Here is a 22,297-nt window from a genome sequence, read left to right as displayed (position 1 = left end):
GAGAGAGAGTCACCATGGGGCCTCCCAGCGGGGAAATAGGGAGAACCCCCTCCAAAGGGGAACGCCTGGCGTCGGGCCCCTCCGACCCGTTCGAGGGGACCAACGTGACCTGAGCTGCTATCACTGTGGCCAGAGAGGCCACGTACGGACCCTGTGCCCCGGGCTCAGGGTCAGACTGAGCAGACCTAACCTACCCAGGGTTAACTGGGTAGGGACTCAGCTGGACGAGGGGCAGACGACCCAGGCAAGGGGGGCTGCCAGTTTACCACCTGCTCAGGAGGGAAGAGTACCCCCGGCCAGCTCTGCCAGAGGGCTGGAGGCTCTGGACTCAGGGTGCTCGGTTTACAGGGTGGGCGCGGGGCTGTCCCTCCGGAGAGAGTGCCTTGTTCCCCTGGAGGTGGATGGGAGGAGAGTCAATGGATACTGGGATACGGGCGCGGAGGTGACGCTGGGCCGGCCCGAGGTGGTGGCCCCAGATCGGGTGGTGCCCAACACCTACCTGACCCTGATGGGGGTGGGCGGGACCCCATTTAAGGTGCCCGTGGCAAGGGTACACCTGAAATGGGGGGCCAAGGAGGGCTCCAAGGATGTGGGGGTGCACCACCATTTGCCCACTGAGGTTTTGAGGAGGGGAGACCTAGAGGACTGGCCAAGCAAGCCCCAGACCACCCTGGTTGTGACCCGTAGCCAGAGCCGGCGAGGGGCACTGCACCCTGACCTTGGGGAGGGTACCACACCGGAGGTGCAGGACCCTACCCTGGTGGGGAGGGAGCGCCGAGGGGCACGGCTCAGAGAGGCTGAGGCCTCAGACCTGACCACTGAGGGGGAACCGGGCCCCATCCCTTCCCCAGCTGCTGAGTTCCAGGCCGAGTTGAGGAAAGATCCCTCCTTGCAGAAGCTCAGGGACCTGGCCGACCTCAGTGTGGGACGGACCATGAGGAGAGGCTGCCAGGAGAGGTTCCTGTGGGAGAAGGGGTTCCTGTACCGAGAATGGGCTCCCCCAGGGGAAGGGGAGTCCTGTGGGGTCAGGAGGCAGCTGGTGGTCCCTCAGAAGTATCGTCGCAAGCTCCTGTCCCTGGCCCATGACATCCCCCTCGCAGGGCACCAGGGAATCCGGCGCACCCGGCAGAGGTCGCTACAGAACTTTTACTGGCCCGGGGTCTTTACCACCGTCCGGCAGTATTGCCGATCCTGTGACCCCTGTCAGAGGGTGGGGAAGGCCCGGGACAAGGGGAAGGCCCGGGACAAGGGGAAAGCGGCTTTGAGACCTTTGCCCATCATAGAGGAGCCTTTCCAGAAGGTGGCCATGGACATCGTGGGGCCTCTCAGCAAGACGACCCGGTCGGGGAAGAAATACATTCTGGTGGTGGTAGATTTTGCCACCCGCTACCCCGAGGCAGTGCCCTTAGCTTCCATTGAAGCAGACACCGTGGCAGATGCGCTCCTGACCATGTTCAGCCGAGTGGGGTTCCCCAGGGAAGTCTTGACAGACCAAGGCTCCAACTTCATGTCGGCCCTGCTCCGGTGCTTGTGGGAGAAATGTGGGGTCCGGCACGTCTCGGTTGGAGAGACGGCTGGTAGGACGGGGTTGGGGTGAGCCATAGGGACGAGTCGGTTGGAGAGACGGCTGGTAGGAGGGAGTTGGGGTGAGCCGTAGGGAGGAGGAGATTGGAGAGACGGCTGGTAGGACGGGGTGAGCCTTGGGGAGTGGATTCAGTGGGAGCCTGCAGAGAGCCGGGAGAAGAGCAGTGACCTGTGTAGCCTCTAGTTGGTGGGAGGCGTCGGGGGGATCCTGCTCCCAGCCTGCAGCCCTGCTGAGTGACGTTGCAGCTGCAGGAATGAGCGGGGTGGGTGTGTGATTGTGCCCCAGCTCTGGGCTGGTCCCCTCTTAGGGCAGTTCTCTGTCCTCACTGGGCTTTGCAGCATCAGCCCAGTCTGTGCATGTCCCTGGCCTGCTCTCTCCTCCCTACCCAGCTGGCACAGCCCAGTCAGCAATGCGTGCCGGCCTCTGGGTTTTCACCCCGTTCCAAGCCCTAAGGTGCAGACCCGGCTGGAGAAGAGCTGTAACTGTGTCCCTCTCCCGGCGGTATCTTTGCAGAAGCTTTTTGCTGTGGACGACACCAGTCTCTCTGGAAAGAGCCCGGAGACCCCTGCGCCAGGCACAGAGGGGCTGGAGAGGTATGGATCCCTGATGGACAGACTGAGAGGCAAGCACAGGCCTCCAGCACCGCCAGGTGTCAGACGCGAGCCCTGTCTAGGTCCATGGGTTGGCACAGCAGAGGGCTGGGTTACTGTTCCTCCTTGCAGTGGTCTCTCTGCCAGGCTGCTTCAGAAAAGGCAGATTTCATGGGTGGGAGGGGGGCATTCTGCCCTGCCCAGCACTGCCTGGGGTCACTACGACCTGGGCCAAATGGCCGTGCAAGACTCCTGCCCTGGGTGACAGTGACCGGGGATCTGCCGTGGGAGCCCTTCCCACGCCCGCCGCACAGCTGTAAACGGTGACACAAGGGGCTGGCAGGGGAGAGAGTGACTGGGGGGCCCAGAGCCCTGGGACCTGCACCCAGGTTTACATTCCAGGTCAGCTCAAACCTGGAGCCGTGGGAGTCAGCAATGAGGCTCCTGCGGTTGCCTTGGATGTGGCCCCTTCTGGCTGTGGAAGGGTTAAATGACCATCTCACCAGCCGCTGCTCTAAGGCGGTGTTCTCAACCGGGGGTCCGCAGCCCCCTGGGGGTCCGTGAGCCCTTTCAGGGGCCATGGAGCCCCGCGGCTGAAACCTGGTTCCCCGAGCTCCAGGGCTGCAGCCAGCAGCCCCCTAACCCCTGCCCCAGCCAGGAGCGGCGTGGGGCTAAAGCTGGCAAACCTCCGCCCCCAAGCCAGGAGCAGTGGGCGGCTGAAGCCAGGAGCCCCAGCACACCCCCTGCTGCAGCTGGTAGCCCCCCCGCCCACACACATCCCCTAACTACCCTGTCCCTGCACCCTGAGCTACCCCCTCCTTGCACCCTGAGCTATACCCCCGCCCGCACACAGCCCCTAGCTACCCCCTCATTGCCCCCTGAGCTACACCCCCGCCCGCACACAGCCCCTAGCTACCCCCTTCCTGCACCCTGAGCTACCCCCTCATTGCCCCCTGAGTTACACCCCCGCCCGCACACAGCCCCTAGCTGCCCCCTCCCTGCACCCTGAGCTACCCCCTCTCTGCGTCCCCGCTTTGAGTTATATTTTTTGGTTGTGCCCCCCCACAGCCGAGACCGGATGGGAGGCCCCCTGAGTGAGTCAGGGGGTGGAGGTGGTGCTCCCTCCCTGGACCCCGCTGTGCGGAGCTGGCTTGAGCCCCGCCAGCCTTTGCCTCCCCCACAAATAGAAGTAAAACTATGCCTGTGCCCAAAGGTTCCCCCCAGGCCTGGAGGCCCGTGCTCCTTTCCCCCCACCCCCTGTCAGGCCCTGGCGTTTTTATAGCAAGTTGAAGGGGGGCCTCAGGGAGAAAAATGTTGAGGACCCGCCGCCCCCGCTCTAAGGTATAGCTACGTTGCAAAAACCCGGGGCCGCCAGGCTGAGCCTGAGTCCACGGGCTGGGGCTCGCAGCAGGGCGCTCAGAGTAGCCATGCGGCTGCTCCTGCTCGGGCCGGCCCGCTGGGTTGCCGAGCCCGAGCGCGGACCCTGCGGCCGGTTAGTGCCATCGCAGGAGCCCTGTGAGCCCGGCGCTGAGACGCGCTGGGTGGGGTTTAGGGCCGGGATGTTCCCTGCACGTCTGCCTCGCGCTGGGGTAACTGGGGAATTGCCCAGATACATGTTCCAGCTGCAAGGGACCCTGGCAAGCCCCTTGACACACGTGGGCGCCGGAGCCAGCCCAGCCGGGGCTCTGGCAGGTGACCCTCCATTGGTCCGGAGCCCACAGACCACGGGGTGAGCCCTGTCCGCTGGGAGGCTGGCTTTCCTGTGGGCTCCCGCAGGGCTGGGTGGCTTGGGAAGGCGGGATGCTGGGGTCTGGGCTGCTGTGGGCAGGTCTGTCTGTCTGCAGTCACACATGGGGCAGAATGCAGAGCTCAGCAGAGGCCATGTGGCTGGGCCCTGGGGCGGGAGCTGGGGTCCCACAGCGGGAACTGGGGCCCCTGGCAGTAGGGAGTGGGCAGCCAAGGCGAAGCGAGGGGACCTGCTGCAGTGGGTGCCCCCGAACATGTCTGGGCACTGGAGTCGCTGAGCCATGCGGCGCCTGTTTGGCAGTGGCCATGGCAGTGCCAGCCTGCCCCCGGGATGTGATCAATGGAGGGTCAGGCTGCCCCTCGCGTCAGACAAAGGCCGTGCCAGCCTGCCCCCGGGATGTGATCAATGGAGGGTCAGGCTGCCCCTCGCGCCAGACGAAGGCCGTGCCAGCCTGCCCCCGGGATGTGATCAATGGGGGGTCAGGCTGCCCCTCGCGCCAGACAAAGGCAGTGCCAGCCTGCCCCCGGGATGTGATCAATGGAGGGTCAGGCTGCCCCTCGCGCCAGACGAAGGCCGTGCCAGCCTGTCCCTGGGATGTGATCAATGGAGGGTCAGGCTGCCCCTCGCGCCAGACGAAGGCCGTGCCAGCCTGCCCCCGGGATGTGATCAATGGAGGGTCAGGCTGCCCCTCGCGCCAGACGAAGGCCGTACCAACCTGCCCCCGGGATGTGATCAATGGAGGGTCAGGCTGCCCCTCGCGCCAGACAAAGGCCGTGCCAGCCTGTCCCCGGGCGGGCGGCCAGGGTGAGGAGGCACCCTGGCTGGCCTGGTCCCAGCCCGTGTCTGGTTCCTGCGTCTTCACCTGTGCTTAATGCACCGCCGCCCCATGACACTGCCCGTCCCCCCCCACCACCAGCAGGGCACCCTGGGGACATGACACCCCCCCCAGTGATGCTGCCTCATCTCCCCCACCAGGAAGCAGCAGCATTCAGGGAGATGGGGGCAGGCGAGGACCCCAGGTGGGGGGCTCTTGGAGACCCATGAGCTGAGCCCCCTGGCCCTCATGATCTGAATCAGTTGGACCTTTTGTTACATTGGCAATATCATTCCACCCTAAACTGGGAGTTTGTGGCAGAGTGGGGCCAGTCCCTAGGCAGCCCCAGGGGGACGGAGGTGGGGGTCCTGGGAGTGGGGAGGGGCCGGCCCCAGGCAGCCCTGGGGGTTGTATTGGGCTGCATTAGTAGGACCGTTGCCAGCAGATCGAGGGACGGGGTCGTTCCCCTCTACTCGGCACTGGTGAGGCCTCATCTGGAGTACTGCGTCCAGTTTTGGGGGCCCCCCCCACTACAGAAGGGATGTGGACAAATTGGAGAGAGTCCAGCGAAGGGCAACAAAAATGTTTAGGGGTCTGGAACACATGACTTCTGAGGAGAGGCTGAGGGAACTGGGAATGTTTAGTCTGCAGAAGAGAAGAATGAGGGGGGATTTGATAGCTGCTTTCAACTACCTGAAAGGGGGTTCCAAAGAGGATGGTTCTAGACTGTTCTCAATGGTAGCAGATGACAGAACGAGGAGTAATGGTCTCAAGTTGCAATGGGGGAGGTTTAGGTTGGATATTCGGAAAAACTTTTTCACTAGGAGGGTGGTGAAACACTGGAATGCGTTACCTAGGGAGGTGGTGGAATCTCCTTCCTTAGAAGTTTTTAAGGTCAGGCTTGACAAAGCCCTGGCTGGGATGATTTAGTTGGGGCTTGGTCCTGCTTTGAGCAGGGGGTAGCATTAGGTGACCTCCTGAGTCCCTTCCAACCCTAATCTTCTATGATTCTGTGGGGGTGGGGGCCCCAGGGGGTGGGGAGGGGCCAGTTCCTAGGGAGCCCCAGGGGGATGGGGGTGGGGGCCCCAGATTGCTCCCAGCCAGGGCACCCTGTGGCACTGCTCCCCATAGCTCTCCCTGTGCCCTGTCCTTGCACCCAGGGACTGGAAGAGGAGCGAGTGGCAGGCTTGGAGGCTGGAAGTGCGGGAGCAGCTGCTCGCCCTGCGTCGCTGGCTGGACGCCATGGAGAAGAGGCTCCCGGCCCTGCCCGACGGAGAGCCCAGTCCAGAGGTGAGAGCTGGGGCGAGCTGGGGCTGGGCGCTGCAGCCCCCTGCCCGGAGCCCCTGGCAGTGGGCTGGGTGCCCTGCGCCCAGCTGGCTGGTGTGGGGAGGCCACAGGGCTCCCACCGGATCTCCACCTTCCGGGCTCCCCTATGGCTGCCCAGCATCCAGCCGGTGCCTTGGCCACCCTGCCCCAGGGGCTCAGCCTGCCCGGCACTGGCCCCGGGCCCCGGGTCCCGGGTCCCAGGCCCCAGCCCAGGTCCCTGCCCAGCACCACCTGCCTTCACACGCTGGGTGGGTGGGTGGGTGGGTGAGGGGCACAGCCCCATCCCAGGCCCTACGCTACCTGCCCTAGGCAGCCCTGTGCAGGGGGCCCCTCACCCTGGGGCCCTGCACCGGGCGAGGCCCCGCCACACACACCTGGACCCATGTGTCCCTGCCCAGGCCCCTCCCCCAGACCCATGTGTCTCTGCCCAGCCCCCCAGACCCACGTGTCCCTCCCCAGCCCTCCAGTCCGCCCCAGACCCATGTGTCCCTACCCAGGCCCCTCCCCCAGACCTGTGTGTCTCTGCCCAGCCCCCCCATTCATGTGTCCCTGCCCAGGCCCCTCCCCTGGATCCATGTGTCCCTGCCCAGCTGCCCTTCTGGACCCGTGTGTCCCTGTTCACCTCCCCCCACCCCGGACACGTGTGACCTTGCCAAGGTCCACCCCCCCCCCCCGAGACCTGTGTGTCCCTCCCCAGCCCCTGGCCCCGGGTGACCCTGCCCAGCTCCCCCGCCCAGAATCACGTGTCCCTGTCCAGCCTCCCCTCCACTCCCCCCTGCCTGTGGGTCCCTGCTCAGGCTGTGCCCCAGTGTGCTCACAGCCCCCCAAGTGCCTGTGTCCGGCCCAGCCGCGCAGCGTGGTGGGCAGGGAGTTAACGTGTCCCGCACGGCGCTGGCCCCTCGTCCCCGTCCTCTGGGCAGGCTGCAGGTCCGCTGTGTGCAGGGAGCGCAGCGGGGAGTGCCCAGCTGCCCAGGGCTGCCCTGGCCAGCCCCTCCCCGCCAGGCAGCGGGGTGAATGGAATCCCTCCCCAGCGCCTTTTGTTCGGGGCCTGGCCTCACACGGCTCCCGCTGCATCCATGACAGCACAAATTGAAAGGGCCATTCATCCCAGCCCCTGCACAGACAAAGCCCACGGCAAAACCCACCCAACGCCCAGGATCCGAGGCCGCAGATCCCAGCCCCCTGCGCTCAGCTCGCCTCCCCCCTGCCCTACGGCGGGACGGAGCCGCGGAGCATGCCCTGGGAATAACCCTCCAGGGGAAGGAGAGCAAAGGCCTGCCCCACCCTAGCAGGCAGGAGAGCCCCGCCTGGGTGGGAGCGCCCACCTGTACTGTGAGAGCCCCCAGGCCCATGGAGGTCGAGGAGCACCCCACGGCTTGCGTGGCGTTCAGCCCGAGCGCCTGTGGGCCACGGGGAAGGAGCAAAGGGGTTGAGTGGGGGCTGGCAGGGTGAGAGAGGCATGGAGGCCGGGGCGGGGGGGGCGGGGGGCAGTACGGCTGGCGGGGGCAGGGGGCGTTGGGTGGGTAAACCCAGGGGCTGGAGGAGGAGCAGCCACAGAGACTGGGAAGTGGGGGCCAGGCACAGAGGGGTCCTGCCCGCTGGCTCTGTCTGGCGCTCGGCTCTAAGCCCCTGGGAGGGTGCTCAGAGCAGGGCTGCAGCCGGGCTGCCGAGCTGCGGGAAGGGACAGAGCTGGTCAGAGAGAGCTCAGGCACTCGCCCGCCGCAAGGGGTGCCTGAGAATATGCTGATTTCCCCCCAGTGCCTCCAGCAGCCGGGCAGACAAAAGCCCCCGGCTCGGCCCTCGGCCCGCTTGTCTTTCAGGAGAAAGCCCGGTGGAGAGGCTTGAACGAGTCCCATCCGTCTGCTCTGGGCTCCCTGGGAGCAGCCTGTCCGAAGGGCAGCCAGGCGCCCACGTGGCTGGGGCTAGGCACTCCCGGCCCCTCACTCCCTGGTCATCCCGGCAGAGTCTGCTGTGGGGGCTCCCTCTTCGGCGGCGGGGTCAGCACGCCCCTCCGCCCCCCATGCTCGCCTTCCACGCCGCGAGGCCCAAAGCACCGGCCACTCTTCTCCCCCCAGCGAGGGCACCAGGGCTGCACGGCTGCGCCTGTGGGGCGTGGGGGGCCAGCAAATCAGGGCGGAGTTTGCAGTGGGGTGTGGCGTGCGCAGCACAAAAGCCAGTGGGGTTGTGGGCTCCCACCCCAGAGCAGTGAGGTTCCTGCTCCCTGTACTGCCCCGCTCAGGGCGCTGGTCCTGGCCCTGAGGGCAGCAGCTCCCGGATGGCAGGTCTGGCCAGCGGCTGAGACTTAGGAGGGGCCTGCACCCAGGGCCACGCGTTGGCATCTCTGCAGGGGGAGGAGCAGCATCCGGCCCCGACTCCCGAGCCCCTGCCAGGGTCCGCGGCTCTCAGGAAGGCTTTCGCTGCAAAGCTCGGCCGCCTGCCCCAGGCCCCGGCTCTGTGCCGGGCCACGCCGGAAAGTGCGTGGCATGCCAGCCCTGGGGGAGGGCACTGTGCCCATCTGTGACTGGCAGACGGCCAGAGCCCAGGGGGAGCGAGGGGGGCTGGGGGCAGCCAGGGACGAGGCAGGCGCTGATGGCGCCCCTGTAATCCTGTTAGCCAGCCAGGCCTGCAGCTGGGACGTTCCCTCTGCAGGGAGCCAGAAGCCACCCGGGGGGTGAGCCCCAGCCCCAGCAATTGGGGGGCTCCCTTCCCATGGTGCTGAGCAGGCCAAGGGCTCTGTGGGCACCCCGCCGGAGGCCGCGGCTCCTGTCATTGGAGCTGCTGGGCAGGACTCCCCAAGGGGAGCAGAAGGAAGCCGGACAGGCCCTGTGCCCTGGTGAAGACCCGGTATCTGTTCCCGTTAGCACGGCCAGCCCCCTCCAGGCTCTGTGCCACTGCGGCCCAGGGGACTGTGGGGAGGGAGGAGACACCCCGTGCCCCCTCGGTGTGAGCTGGGTCCCGGCCAAGCCTCAGCCCCACAAGTGCCGCCAACCCCCCCCCCCCCCCCCACATGCGTCTGGGCCCGGGGCTGGAGCTGGGGCGCTGGCACTGAGGGCTGGCCGGCCCCGGGGGATCCCTGCAGCAATCCTATGGGAAAGCTGCTGCTCCACCATGGGCTGTGAGTGGGAAGCCCTGCCCCCCTCCCCCTCCGAGGATGGCTGAGAGTCCCCGGAGGGTTTCCCCGGTAACAGGGCCAGTTGTGAATTAGTGAGCAAAGAGTTAACGGGAGCAGGCTTATTGTATTAGTGCGAGTGTGCAGAGGGGTCAGAGGGGGAGGGGAGGTGGCGAGGGGTGAGGGTGGGTCTTCCCTGCTGCAGAGAGAGGCCACCCTCTCCTCCGGCCCCGCCGGCACCTTGCTACCTGCCCCGGCACAGGGCGGGCGCTGGGGCCTGGCCTGCCGGACTGGCGCCTGGCACCAGGGATTCCTGCCCTGGGCAAAGGGAGGGTGGAGGCTCGGGAAAGTTGGTTTCCCAGCAGCCCGTCCTGGCCAGCACCTCTCCCGTCCCCGTCCCCCTGGCGAGCCCGGTGGCTGCAGCGTGACCGCTCCAAGCCACCAGCAAGCGGGTGAAGCAAGGAGCCGAGCCGGGCTGGCCTCAGGGGCCCGCTTGGCCCTTCTCAGCAGCCTGCCCCGAGCCTGGCCGAGAAGACCCCCCTTGCGGAACGTGGCCGGCGTGGGACGCAGCAGCCAGCCAAGTGCCTTGGAAGTGGCACCAAAGGCCCCGCCGGCACCACCAGGTTTGCATGAGGCCCGTTCAGGCAGCCCAGACGACGTCGCTGCCTCTGTAACTTCAGCCAAAGTCTCTGCCGGCGTCGGTGGGCACGCTTCCGCCCTGCGCCGCGGGCCCGGCACTACCAGCCCCACGGGCCGCGGGAGCCCCTGGTGGGCGCCCGGGCAGCCGGACGCTGCAGCGGGAGCCACAGCTGACTCGCCGGCTTGTTGCTGCTGCTGCTCCTCCAGCCCTTCGGGCCTGTCCCAGGCCAGAGGCTGCCCATGCGTCGGTCACACCCTGGCGTGGGTCTGTCTGGAACGAGCAGTTTTACGCTCTCCCTGGACCAGCCTTTGGCCCGCGGAGCTCAGGGCACGTCACCGAGGGGTAAGTGTCATTCTCCTCCCCCCAGCTGGAGAACCTGTGGCCAGCGCCGGGAATGACTGACCCAAGCCGGGCGAGAGACACAGAATCCAGGCGTCCCGGGTCCCAAGCTGCTCTAACCACTGAGACAGAACCTCCCTGCTCTGCCCCCGCACACAGCTCACCTGCCTGGTGGCTGCTGCTGGGGCGGCAGGGCGTGGCTGGCTGAGACACCTGGGTCCGGGGGTGGTGGGTGGGCGGCTCCTTTGGGAGGTGACTAGGGTCGGGTAGGTAGTTCCTGTGCGTGTGTGTGTCAGGGCACGGGTCAGTGTGCACGTGTCTGTGTGTGGCAGTCGCAGGGTGCCAGTGGCTCCTGTATGACTCCCATGGGGGCATGCTGTCCATGGGTAGGGGTCTAGTGCAGGGTGCTGATGGACTCCAGGGGGGTTGTTGGTTGCAGGGTTTGGGGGCTCCCGTGTAAGTTACTTACTTATTATACGGCCACAAGAGTAGGATATGTGGGCTCCCACTCGCAGGGATGTGTGTTGCAGGGGTTAGGGACTCCTCTGTGTGTGTGTGTGTGTATGTTCCAGGGTGTAGGGACTCATGTGTGTGTGTGTTGCAGGGTGTAGGGTCTTGTGTGTGTTGCAGGGTGTAAGGACTCGTGTGTGTGTGTGTGTGTGTGTGTGTGTTGCAGGGTGTACTGATTCCTGCCAGGGGGCAGGGACTCTGCCGGCATGTGTGTGTGTTGTGGCCCATGGGGTGACTGCTGGGGAAGGTGGGGGTGTTTCGAGCAGCAAGCTGGTGTCTGGTGGCAGGTGCTCCGTGGTGGCGGTGGGTGGGGGTGGGGGTCAGGCGATCCGTCTCTGCGGGACGTTGAGCCTTGGTGTCCGAGTGATGGATGCACGGTGCAGATGGCGAGGCTGGGGGGTTGCACAGGGATGGTGGGGCTGTGTCCGGGTGATGCTGGGATTTATGGGCTGTGGCTGGCTGAAAGCGGAATGGGGCTGGCTGTCTGACTCCTGTCTGCAGTGTGGGTGTTTCAGTGACTGATGGTTCGCCAGCCCCACGGTCTGTAGCAGCTCGCCCCTTTCAGACCCCCCGGTGCTCCCTTTGTCAGGGCGCTGCAGACAGATGGCTCTTTTCTCCCAGCTCCAGCTTGGCCAGGAGTTAATCCAATGGTACAAAGCGATGCCGGTTGGAAGCAGCTGCCCGTCTGCCTGGTGCCCTGTGCTGCCTCCCTCATTCCCCTTCATCTACATTCCTGTTAGCCCTAAGCACCGGCATCGCCCGCCACACAGGTCCCGGGAATGTCCTGCCAGCCCAGAGGTGGCCTGGGGCAGCAAGGTCCCTCTGGGCCCTGTTGTCCCCTCTCCCTAAGCCCGTCTCCTCGCCCTGCTCCCCGCTCCAGTCCCCATCCCGAGCCCAGCCCTGCTCTGCCCCAGGCCCCTTAGGGCTGCAGCCTCTCTCCTGGCTGGCGGCTGCAGGTGCCTCGTCCCTTCCTCGCACCCGGAGCTCAGCCCTTCGCAGCCCTGTGCTCAGATCCGGGCTCTGGGAGCTGCACTGCCCCCAGGGCAGGAATTTGGGCAGCTGGTCAGGAGACGAAGAGACCGGCTGGAAGGGCTGAAACCCCCAGGTCGGGGGCTGGTGCCCGGGATGGCAGGATGGGCCTCAGCCCAGGCCCCTCTCGCACCAGGCAGCCTCCGCGCCATCCCTCGGGGGAGGCTGCGCATCTTGTGTGGGCAGCCGCAGGCGGCTCCTGGGTGGGTTCCCAGAGGGGGTGGGAACGGCCCACGCTCCCGGGGGGACCTGGGGCCTGCAGGTCCCCAGGGGCCTGCTGACCTGTGTCCCGAGTGGCCCGCCGGTGTCTGTCCCACGCCAGTAATGTGGCTGCCCCTCGTTTGTTCTAGGCTGGCTCTGAGCAGCAGGGCTGACGGGCCGGCCCGCCTGCTCGGGGCCACCCTCTGGCCATGGGGAACGCGCCGGGCAGGCCCAGCTGCCTGGGAGACAAGAGCCAGGCGCCGGAGGAGTTCCTGAAGGACGTGGGGCTTGGCCCCGAGCACCCGGCGGGGAGGAACAACTGTGACGCCAGAGCTGGGGCCCCTGACAAGTCTCCCCTGAACCCGGTGGTGATCGAGAACGGCTGGAGCCTGAGCCCAGGCCCGGCTAAGAGCCAGGCGAGCAGCCCCCTGCCCAAGGTGCAGAACGGGAGCAGGGGCTGCAACCCCCTCAAAGCCCAGCTGGAAGCGGCTGGGGCAGCCTGGACCCCCCCAAGCGGTGCCCCCCACAGGAACTCGGGCAGCAGCTGGGCCTGGAAGCCCGTCAGCACCAGGGAGGTGACCGAGGTGACCGAGGTGACGGAGACCATCGTGACGGAGATTGTGGAAGTGACCGAGTACCCGGGCGGGGAGCCCGTCGTCACCAGGACGGTGAAGGTGCTGACGGAGTGTGCCGGGGAGCGGACGGAGGTTAATAACCTGTGCCAGCCTCTCGGACCCCTCGGCGGCCAGCAGCCAGGCCAGGGATGCCGCATCGGCCCCCGGGCCGCACACAGGGCTCTGCAGGGGGCTCGCTGCCCTGGAGCTGTTTGTTTGTGGGGTTCCCCCGGCAGGCCAGGAGTCCTGGCCTTTATCCTCTGGGGCGGGGTGGGGAGCACACCAATGTGAGGGGAGCGCGCTGCGGGCTCTGGTGACGCCCCATGGCCCCACTGCCTGCACAGGGCCAGAGTCTTTGGCGGGGGGGGCAGGTGTCCCGGGGTGTCCCAGCGACCTCCGGCGGCAGGACCATGTCGGAGCGTCTCCGACAGCCAGGCCTGGCTGGCTCTGGGCAGGTTCTGCTCTGGGGGCTGGGCTGGGGCGCCGGGAGGGTGCGACTCAGGGGCACCAGGCCAGGCCAGGCTGCAGTGCCGGGCAGGTGTGTGCGATGGGCTGGGCCGTCGGGCAGGGGCGCTAGGAGGGCCAGGCTGTGGCGCTGGCAGGTTCATTAGGGGACCGTGCCCGGCCTGCTCTGGTGCTGGGTGGGTGCGTTAGGAGGGCCAGGCGCGCTCGGGTCCTGAGTGTCTTGAATTAGGGGGCCGGGCAGGCTCTGGTGCGGGGCGGGTGCGTTGGGGGGCTGGATAGAGACTGGTGCTTCCCCATACTGGTGGGGCACAATCTCAAGGGGCGGACATGTGACTGCCTCTTGTGTCTCCCCTGCCCAGAGACCCGCCCCCCAGTCTGCACCCACTGCGCTCTCCCCGCCCCACGTGACCCGTGGGGGAGGGAGGACTGTCCTCTCCCCGCGCCTCCCCCCACACCTTCGGCCGCTCTCCCTGGAGCTGGGCAGGGAGCAGAGCGCGTTGACTCCCAAAGGGTGCCCAGGCGACCCCCTGCCATGCTCCGCCCCACTGCCACCGCCCCCCCTCGAGCTCCCGCCATGCTCCACCCCACTGCCACCGTCCTCTCCCCCCGAGGCCCTGCCCTCCCTCTGCCTCTGCCCGTCCCCCTCCACCTGCAGGGGGGCCTCGGGGCGGAGGCCAAGCCGGGCCAGGGGTGCAGCGTGGGTGCAGCTTTCAGGGGAGTGGGCCTCGGGCGGGGCCGTGGGCCAGGTGTACCCAGGCTTCCCAGTGGAGGAGTCACACGCTACCGTGACTAGGCATGATGGGCCAGGCGGGCCCTGGGGCCAGGCGGGCGTGTTAGGGGCCTGGGCCTGGTGGATGCTTTGGGGGGCCGGGCTGGGGGGGTTCCAGTGCCGGGTGGGTGCGTTGGGGGGCTGGGCCGGGCGGGTGCTTTGGGGGTGCTGGTCTGGGTGATTTCCAGAGCCGGGTGGGTGCATTGGGGGGCCAGGCCTGGCAGGTGCCTTGGACTGGGCTGGCCCGGCTGGGTGGGTGCGTTACTGGGGGCCGGGCTGGGTGGGTGCTTTGCGGGGGGCCGGGCTGGCTGGGCTGGACGGGTGCTTTAGGGGGCCCAGGCTGGGCGGATGCTTTGGGGGTCCTGGGCCGGGTGGGTTCCAGTGCTGGGCAGGTGCGTTACGGGGTCCCAGGCCGGGCGGATGCTTTGGGGGGGCCAGGCTGGGGGGGTTCCAGTGCTGGGTGGGTGCGTTATGGGGGCCAGGCCAGTGTGTTGTGGGGCCAGGCTGGGGGGGTTCCAGTGCCAGGTGGGTGCGTTATGGGGGCTGGGCTGGCCGGGCTGTTTCTTGTGGCTCGTGCCGTGGTCTGGGTGTGGAGCAGGGACCGTGTTCCCAGTGAACTGTCTTGTTCCTTTCACAGGAGACATCCTCACCCCCAGGGCTCAGGGGGTTACACGTATCCTGGCTCTGGCCCGTCTCAGGCCCAGCCCCCGAGCCCCCTGCACCGTAGCTGGGGACGGGCTTGTGGCACCCTGGTTTCTGTCCGTGTCTCATTGGCTCCTTGCTCCTGCATTTCACTGGGGCGGGCCAGCAAACCCCACCTGCCTCGTGCCCACGCCGTGCAGTGGCCCCGGGCCAAATGGTCTGAGAGCCTCCCCTGGGTGCAGCCTGTAGGGAGAGCTCCCAGGGACGTGGCACCCAGCTCCAGCTGGGCTGTGGAGCCTCCTCTGAGCGCTCAGGGTGCTCAGCTCATCCCTACACCCAGACGGGGCTGGGCCGTGGCTGCGGCTACCAGCGAGAAGCTGGAAGGGGGAGACAGCCTTGCGCCCCCGCTTTGCCCTTGAAGCCGATGGCTCTCTCAGCAGAGGCAGCAGCGTGGTGCGGGAGGTCTCTGCCTCGCTCTCCCAGCTGGCTGGGAGCGGAGGGTCGGAGTCCCTGGCGCCTGGTCCAGGGGGTGTAAAGCAGCTGTTTTGTGACTGACTCTCCACCAGCTCCAGAGCAAAGGGGCCCTGCCTGCCGACCGGGACAGCTCGCAGGAGCAGTGGGACATGCTCAGCAGCAAGGTAACAGCTGCCCCAAGGAAGGGCAATGATAAGGGCCGGTCCCCGAGGGGGGCGAGGGGAGGGCTGGCCCCACGTGGGCCTGGCACTGCGGTTACCATGGGGCAGTGGGGTAGGATGCTGCCGAAAGTGACGGGGTGCCCAGGATTGGGACTGGGCTGTTAACCGGGGCCATTGGTGCTGCCCGTGGGGTGCTCGGCTGCGTCCTGTCATGATTGCAGACCCCTGGGGTGGCGTGTCCATGATAACCAGCCGGCAGCCCCTCTGCCCCGAGGAGTCGCAGGGAGCTCTGGCTGCTGCTTTGCCAGCTGGGTCTTGTGCCCCTCCGATCTCGGGGGGGAAGGGGATCCCAGGTCCTCACAGGCGCATCTTCCTCTCCCCCCAGGGTGCCCTGCAGGCCATCGTGCTCCCGGAGGGCTCCCCGAGCGTGGAGCAGGCCCAGGACACGCTGGAGACGCTGCTGATCTGGGTGGCTGACATGGAGGACCTGGTTGGCAACCAGAAGCCCCCTTCTTCTGAAGTGAAGGTGGTGAAAGCCCAGCTGCAGGAGCAGAAGGTGAGCGAGCCCTTGGGGTCCCTTCCTCCCTCCCCGGGGTTTCCACCGCAGCCACCAGCATGGGCTGTAGGTGCCGGGGAAGGGGGGGCTCTGGGGAGAGGTTGGCTGTGCTTGCTGGGTCCTGGGGGGAGCTGCCAGGACAAGGCATCGCTGCTGTGTGTGGCTGAGCACGGCCACGCCTGCACCCCGGGTGCTGCCCGCTCCCCCGGGGCTGGGGATAATTGACTGCTGCTTGCGGCTGGCCCTGCTGGGGTGGGGGGGTGCAGTGGGTTGGTCCCCTGGGTGCATGGTGCTGTGCAAGGTGCTCGGATCACTGTCCTGAAGCTGAGGGCCACGACGTGCCTAGACTGGGGGAAATTCCCTTGGGTTCGCCATGAGGACAGTGCTGCCATCACCCCGTGCCCTGGTTCCCTAACAGCTCCTGAAACGGCTTCTGGAGGAGCGGAGACCCCGAGTGGAGTGTGTCCTGCAGGACAGACAGCTGCCTCGTGAGCAAGCTGCCAGGACAAATGGACAGGAGGCGAGCGGGGGCCTCTCAGACCTGCAGGAGAAGTGGGGAAAACTGATCCAGAAGGCAAACGCCAGGTGAGTTAGCGGAGCTGCGATCTGTGCAGCGAGGCTCTGTGGAGGCCAGTGGGGCTGCAATGGGTGAGGGGGGCACGCTGGGCTCTGGCCTCCCATGCTCAGCAGTTTCCTGCCTTTCAGTACCCCCTCCTGGTGCTGGGTTTGGGGTGCAGGTTCTGGACCTCACAGCGGTTCCCTTTGGGTCAGTCAGTCGCTGTTTGTGCTGGGACAGTGCCTGGCCAGACTCGGGGTCCCGGTGCGAGGCACTGCTCATGCTGGGAGCTGTGGTCCCTGTCCCCACAGGCTGCCCCAAACCAGTGGCGAGGGGGATCAGGGCAGAGGGCACAGCTAGGCACTGGCCACAGCCATGTCAATCCCTTGCCCAGTGCTGCCGTGTCGATTCCTCTCACTACCTTGTCCTGGGAGCTGAGGGCGGCTGGTGTTACCCGCACACTCCAGGGCACCCACCCTTACCCAGTTCCTAGGGCTCAGAGCGTACTCTTTTTCGGGTTTGCAGGATCTTTTTCGCAGTGAAAGAGCCTTACACAGTAATATCCTTGTCCTCTAGTTATTAACAATTACCAGGCAAAATACACACACTAAGCGTACAATGCTCTGCTCACCAACCCTGATCTGGCAGGCGGCCTTTCCCTGTTGGCCAGGCAAGGTTGGTCTCATCTGGGTTCTGGCTGCTGTACGTCACGGTCGTGCAGAGGTTTCTTAGCAGCTCTGATTTCAGGCTGTGTCTTGGGGGTGAGTTCTTCTTTTCAGGTCTTTCCTTCTTCTTCTTTTCCCCTTTCCTTTCTCTTTCCTTCCCAGCTGGTCTCCTTCATAGAATCATAGAATATCAGGGTTGGAAGGGACCTCAGGAGTCATCTAGTCCAACGCCCTGCTCAAAGCAGGACCAATCCCCAACTAAACTATCCCAGCCAGGGCTTTGTCAAGCCTGACCTTAAAAACCTCTAAGGAAGGAGATTCCACCACCTCCCTAGGTAACGCATTTCAGTGCTTCACCACCCTCCTAGTGAAAAAGTTTTTCCTAATATCCAACCTAAACCTCCCCCACTGCAACTTGAGACCATTACTCCTTGTTCTGTCATCTGCTACCACTGAGAACAGTCTAGATCCATCCTCTTTGGAACCCCCTTTCAGGTAGTTGAAAGCAGCTATCAAATCCCCCCTCATTCTTCTCTTCCGCAGACTAAACATCCCCAGTTCCCTCAGCCTCTCCTCATAACTCATGTGCTCCAGTCCCCTAATCATTTTTGTTGCCCTCTGCTGGACTCTCTCCAATTTTTCCACATCCTTCTTGTAGTGTGGGGCCCAAAACTGGACACAGTACTCCAGATGAGGCCTCACCAATGTCGAATAGAGGGGAATGATCACGTCCCTCGATCTGCTGGCAATGCCCCTACTTATACAGCCCAAAATGCCGTTAGCCTTCTTGGCAACAAGGGCACACTGTTGACTCCTATCCAGCTTCTCGTCCACTGTCACCCCTAGGTCCTTTTCTGCAGAACTGCTGCTTAGCCACTCAGTCCCTAGTCTGTAGCGCTGCATGGGGTTCTTCCGTCCTAAGTGCAGGACTCTGCACTTGTCCTTGTTGAACCTCATCAGATTTCTTTTGGCCCAATCCTCTCATTTGTCTAGGGCCCTCTGTATCCTATCCCTACCTGCCACCGTATCTACCACTCCTCCCAGTTTAGTGTCTTCTGCAAACTTGCTGAGGGTGCAATCCACACTATCCTCCAGATCATTAATGAAGATATTGAACAAAAGCTGCCCGAGGACCTACCCTTGGGGCACTCCGCTTGATACCGGCTGCCAACTAGACATGGAGCCATTGATCACTACCCTTTGAGCCCGACGATCTAGCCAGCTTTCTATCCACCTTATCGTCCATTCATCCAGCCCATACTTCTTTAACTTGCTGGCAAGATTACTGTGGGAGACAGTGTCAAAAGCTTTGCTAAATTCAAGGAACAACAAGTCCGCTGCTTTCCCCTCATCCACAGAGCCAGTTATCTCGTCATAGAAGGCAATTAGATTAGTCAGGCATGACTTGCCCTTGGTGAATCCATGCTGACTGTTCCTGATCACTTTCCTCTCCTCGAAGTGCTTCAAAACTGATTCCTTGAGGACTTGCTTGATGATTTTTCCAGGGACTGAGGTGAGGCTGACTGGCCTGTAGTTCCCAGGATCCTCTTCCTTCCCTTTTTTAAAGATGGACACTACATTAGCCTTTTTCCAGTCATCCGGGACTTCCCCCATTCGCCATGAGTTTTCAAAGATAATGGCCAATGGCTCTGCAATCACATCCGCCAACTCCTTTAGCACTCTCGGATGCAACGCATCCGGCCCCATGGACTTGTGCTCATCCAGCTTTTCTAAATAGTCCCGAACCACTTCTTTCTTCACAGAGGGCTGGTCACCTCCTCCCCATGCTGTGCTGCCCAGTGCAGGAGTCTGGGAGCTGACCTTGGACCTCAGTTTATATAGTGAAACTTGAGTTCCGCTTAGCTATACCTTAAGCAATGATTTTACTAAGATATTACAAAATAATTCTTTGACAAATCTTAACATATTGTGAAATCATTCTTTACCCGGTCATGCCCCACCACCTTAGTTGATTTACACCTTGTAAAATTAATTGTTTCTGTCTGTTGCATAATCAATGAACCAGACCGAGATCATACAGATAAACAATAGAGAAGTGGGGACCATAAAGGCAAAACAATATAGAAGTAGGGATTTCACACCCACAATTGTTGATAAGAATCAGACAGAAAGCATCCAACAGAGTTTTTTTAAACATCTTAAGAGGTTCCTTGCTTATCTGGTGATGGTGGGGACTGTTAGGAGAGTTGCCTTCTGATCAGCCCAATAGGACATTGTTTTGATACCATTTAGAAGGAATGTGGGGAGGTGACTTCCTGCTTCTTGGCTCATGGCTGCTGGTCTCCTAATATGGCTGCAGAAAAATACCTTACAGTCCCCTCCTTAATGATGCTTTTACCAAAGCCGTTGTTGCTATCACAGGAGTCCAATACTCCGACCTGCTGAGCTTGGCCTTGCCTCCTGGATATAATTACCAAGGGCCTTATTTGACTTTGCAGGCCAGCTTCCTGCATTCTTCGAACTGTTCTCTTCATCCAGCTAGCCAAAGCTAGCCAAAGCCAAAGCTACTATGCTCACTAATAAAGCCAATTGGATTCCAGTGATCACCACAGTGGGGTGAACTATGGTATTTAGCACACCAGTTGCAGAAGGCGACCACCCTAATAGTGATGTCCTGCATCTGCAATAGTTTTCAGTACACGAGTTGATTTCTGTATTATTGTGTTGGACTTCAATACGTGTTTGTTCTCCTGTCTGTGCAATATCTTGTAAATGGGAATGTAACTTAGGATGGATCAACACTCTTATCGTGGTCATATTCATGCCTAAGGTTATAGACGTTACGTTGTGATACAACTGTGGTTAAACTTCAAGTAGTTTACAGTCCATACAGGTACACAGTATTCAAAATCCCAACTTTTAATCTTTATAATATTGGAAAAACATCTATTAACTAAATAAGTCATAAAATACAATTCATTATAGTCTACTGCTGCCATTGCACAATGACTCCTAACGCAACACATCCCCTTCCTGCATATACAACAGCCGACTTTTGCTCAGTGAATATATCAGACGTGCACCATTGGGTTCCTTTGCCTTTAACATGGAAACATTTATCTCATTTTTGTAAATTTTGATTCTCACACACATATTCCAAATTTTGATGAGCCACCTACTGAAACATGCCAATGGTTTTCCAGTGTTGGTTTTATGTTTATGTCCAGGAATGAGGATCAGTGGACTACAGAACCCAATGTTTGGTTAGCTGGAGTCCCGCAATTTCCACCAGATCATTAATTGTCTCGTCCCTTCTGTATCATTTCCCCACAATTACTTTTTTATTTCTAAAGGGAAATTCCCTCGCACGCCTTCCTGGATTGTTTGAATGACCAATTGCTGACTGTTTCCTGGGCCTGTGTACAGGCGAAAGCTAAGGACACGTTTTCTTGTACTGATTCCATAGTCCCTGCTAACCATAACAAATCCTCTCCCCCTTGCTGTTGCCACACTGGCAGCATTTTAGAAAACAGGTGTTGCCCCACTCCTCATTTGACAAGGATGCGCTGATGGGCTTTTCCAATGCTTGTCTTTCCGCTGTAACATAACTTACTTTGTTTGCCAGTACTGCTATGTTAGCAGCGTCCAGTATCCCAGCTCCTAATCCAGGTCCACCCAAAACAGTTTCCAATACGCCCTTTGGGGTCCTTTTCCTGGCGGGTTTTTCAATATACCATCATTTTAACCCTGCTGCCCACCCCTTATGGAATGTTTGTACATATGGGGCACATTGAGGTATGACCTTGGACACCTTTAAGCTGGTAAGGTCAACGTCCCCTTCTGGCTGCCAAGCAAACCCCATGACCTTCAGAATACCACATTTTGGGGTGAATATAGGGATCCTAAAAAGACTGATCCCTTCTTGTTTCCATGCAGGCTTAAAGCAGTCAATATTATCTATTGTGGCTTCAGGTCCTGTACAATTTCCCATCACAGTGTTCGAGTATCCAGTCATTAAGGACAACCTAGATTGGGATGGGGCTTCTGGTGATAGCCCGCCGGCCGTTCTGGTATAGTAATGGGCAAACCCCTTTTCCCAACACAAGCAACAGCTGGTGTGATTGAATACTGATGGATCAATCCAACACTGGACCACCATCCAGAAATCATTTCTCCATACATTTACTGCGTGGATGTCGACAGGGTTCACTGCCGGACAAACAACACGTAACATAAACCACACACATACACATAGTTGAAACAGCAGCTTCTTTATCATGGTGCCCAGGTCACTGGTGTTCTTCTGCTGGTTCCAGCCTTTCCCTGGAACTCCAAAAGACGAAATAAACATTTTTCTGACTCCCCTTGGTGGGGCTAATTAGAGGTTTCTGCTTGAAATCCCCTTTCCATGGTTTAAGCTGTGACAAATAGAACCATTTTAACTTTGGCTTGTTTAGCTTCTTTGACCTGATTTCTACCTGGTATACTGTTGGGCTGGTCTTTTTCACAATAAGAACAGGAAGACTTGTGGCACCTTAGAGACTAACAAATTTATTAGAGCATAAGCTTTCGTTGATTACAGCCCACTTCATCGGATGCATAGAATGGAACATAGAGTAAGAAGAAATATATATACATACAGAGAAGGTGGAAGTTACCATACAAACTGTGAGAGGCTAATTAGTTAAGATGAGCTATTATCAGCAGGAGAAAAAAACTTTTGTAGTGATAATCAAGATGGCCCATTTAGACAGTTGACAAGAAGGTGTGAGGATACTGTGACAGGGCTGGGCCAGATGGCTACAGGAGAGTAATAGAAGGCAGATATATTAGCCCCAGGCTAAGTAGGTCCTATGGTGAGGATAAAGAAGGTGTTGGGAGGAGGCCATGGGGAAGTAGCCCAGGGAGTTGTAGCTGTCGCACAGCTGTTCCAGGAGGCACTCTAGACAGCTGCATTCCACAGAGCCCTGGGCTGGAACCCGGAGTAGAGGGCGGGCCCGGGTTCCCCCCAAACCTCCCAACTCCTGGTCAGACACAGGAGGAGTCGACCTGGACTGTGGGTTCAGAAAAATGGCCAAGCTGAGGGCTGCCGTGAAGCTCCAAGGCGAGCAAATCCGCCAATAAGCACAAGACCCACCAAGGTAGAGGAGGATATTGTCACAATAATTCACAGGGGGAAATAGATTCAATATGTGTAATGACCCAGCCACTCCCAGTCTCTATTCAAACCCAAGTTAATGGTATCTAGTTTGCATATTAATTCAAGCTCAGCAGTTTCTCGCTGGAGTCTGTTTTTGAAGCTTTTCAGTTGCAAAGTTGCCATCTTTAAGTCTGTTACTGAGTGGCCAGAGAGGCTGAAGTGTTCTCCTCCTGGTTTTTGAATGTTATGATTCCTGATGTCAGATTTGTGTCCATTTATTCTTTTACGTAGAGACTGTCCAGTTTGGCCAATGTACGTGGCAGAGGGGCATTGCTGGCACATGATGGCATATATCACATTGGTGGATGTGCAGGTGAATGAGCCTCTGATAGTGTGGCTGATGT

General features: G+C 61.4%; 1 protein-coding gene across 3 annotated transcripts in view; it reads left to right on the top strand.

Annotated features, from left to right (window-relative positions):
* The window catches only part of LOC141981990 (microtubule-actin cross-linking factor 1, isoforms 6/7-like), a 161,935-nt gene that overhangs the window by 49,014 nt on the left and 90,624 nt on the right, over positions 1-22,297 (top strand). Inside the window, exons 3-7 of one of the 3 annotated variants that reach the window (XM_074943628.1) lie at positions 2,099-2,178; positions 5,897-6,026; positions 14,947-15,018; positions 15,401-15,571; positions 15,990-16,156. In XM_074943628.1, coding sequence (XP_074799729.1) covers positions 2,099-2,178; positions 5,897-6,026; positions 14,947-15,018; positions 15,401-15,571; positions 15,990-16,156 — 620 coding nt within the window. Of the gene's footprint in view, positions 1-2,098; positions 2,179-5,896; positions 6,027-9,937; positions 10,154-12,039; positions 12,598-14,946; positions 15,019-15,400; positions 15,572-15,989; positions 16,157-22,297 lie in introns of those variants that run through there. The other 2 variants (XM_074943629.1, XM_074943631.1) reach the window with 2 other exon arrangements.

Source organism: Natator depressus, chromosome 2 (assembly GCF_965152275.1).
Source record: "Natator depressus isolate rNatDep1 chromosome 2, rNatDep2.hap1, whole genome shotgun sequence".
NCBI classification, from domain to species: Eukaryota; Metazoa; Chordata; order Testudines; family Cheloniidae; genus Natator; species Natator depressus.
This window is presented reverse-complemented; position numbering and strand designations above follow the sequence as displayed.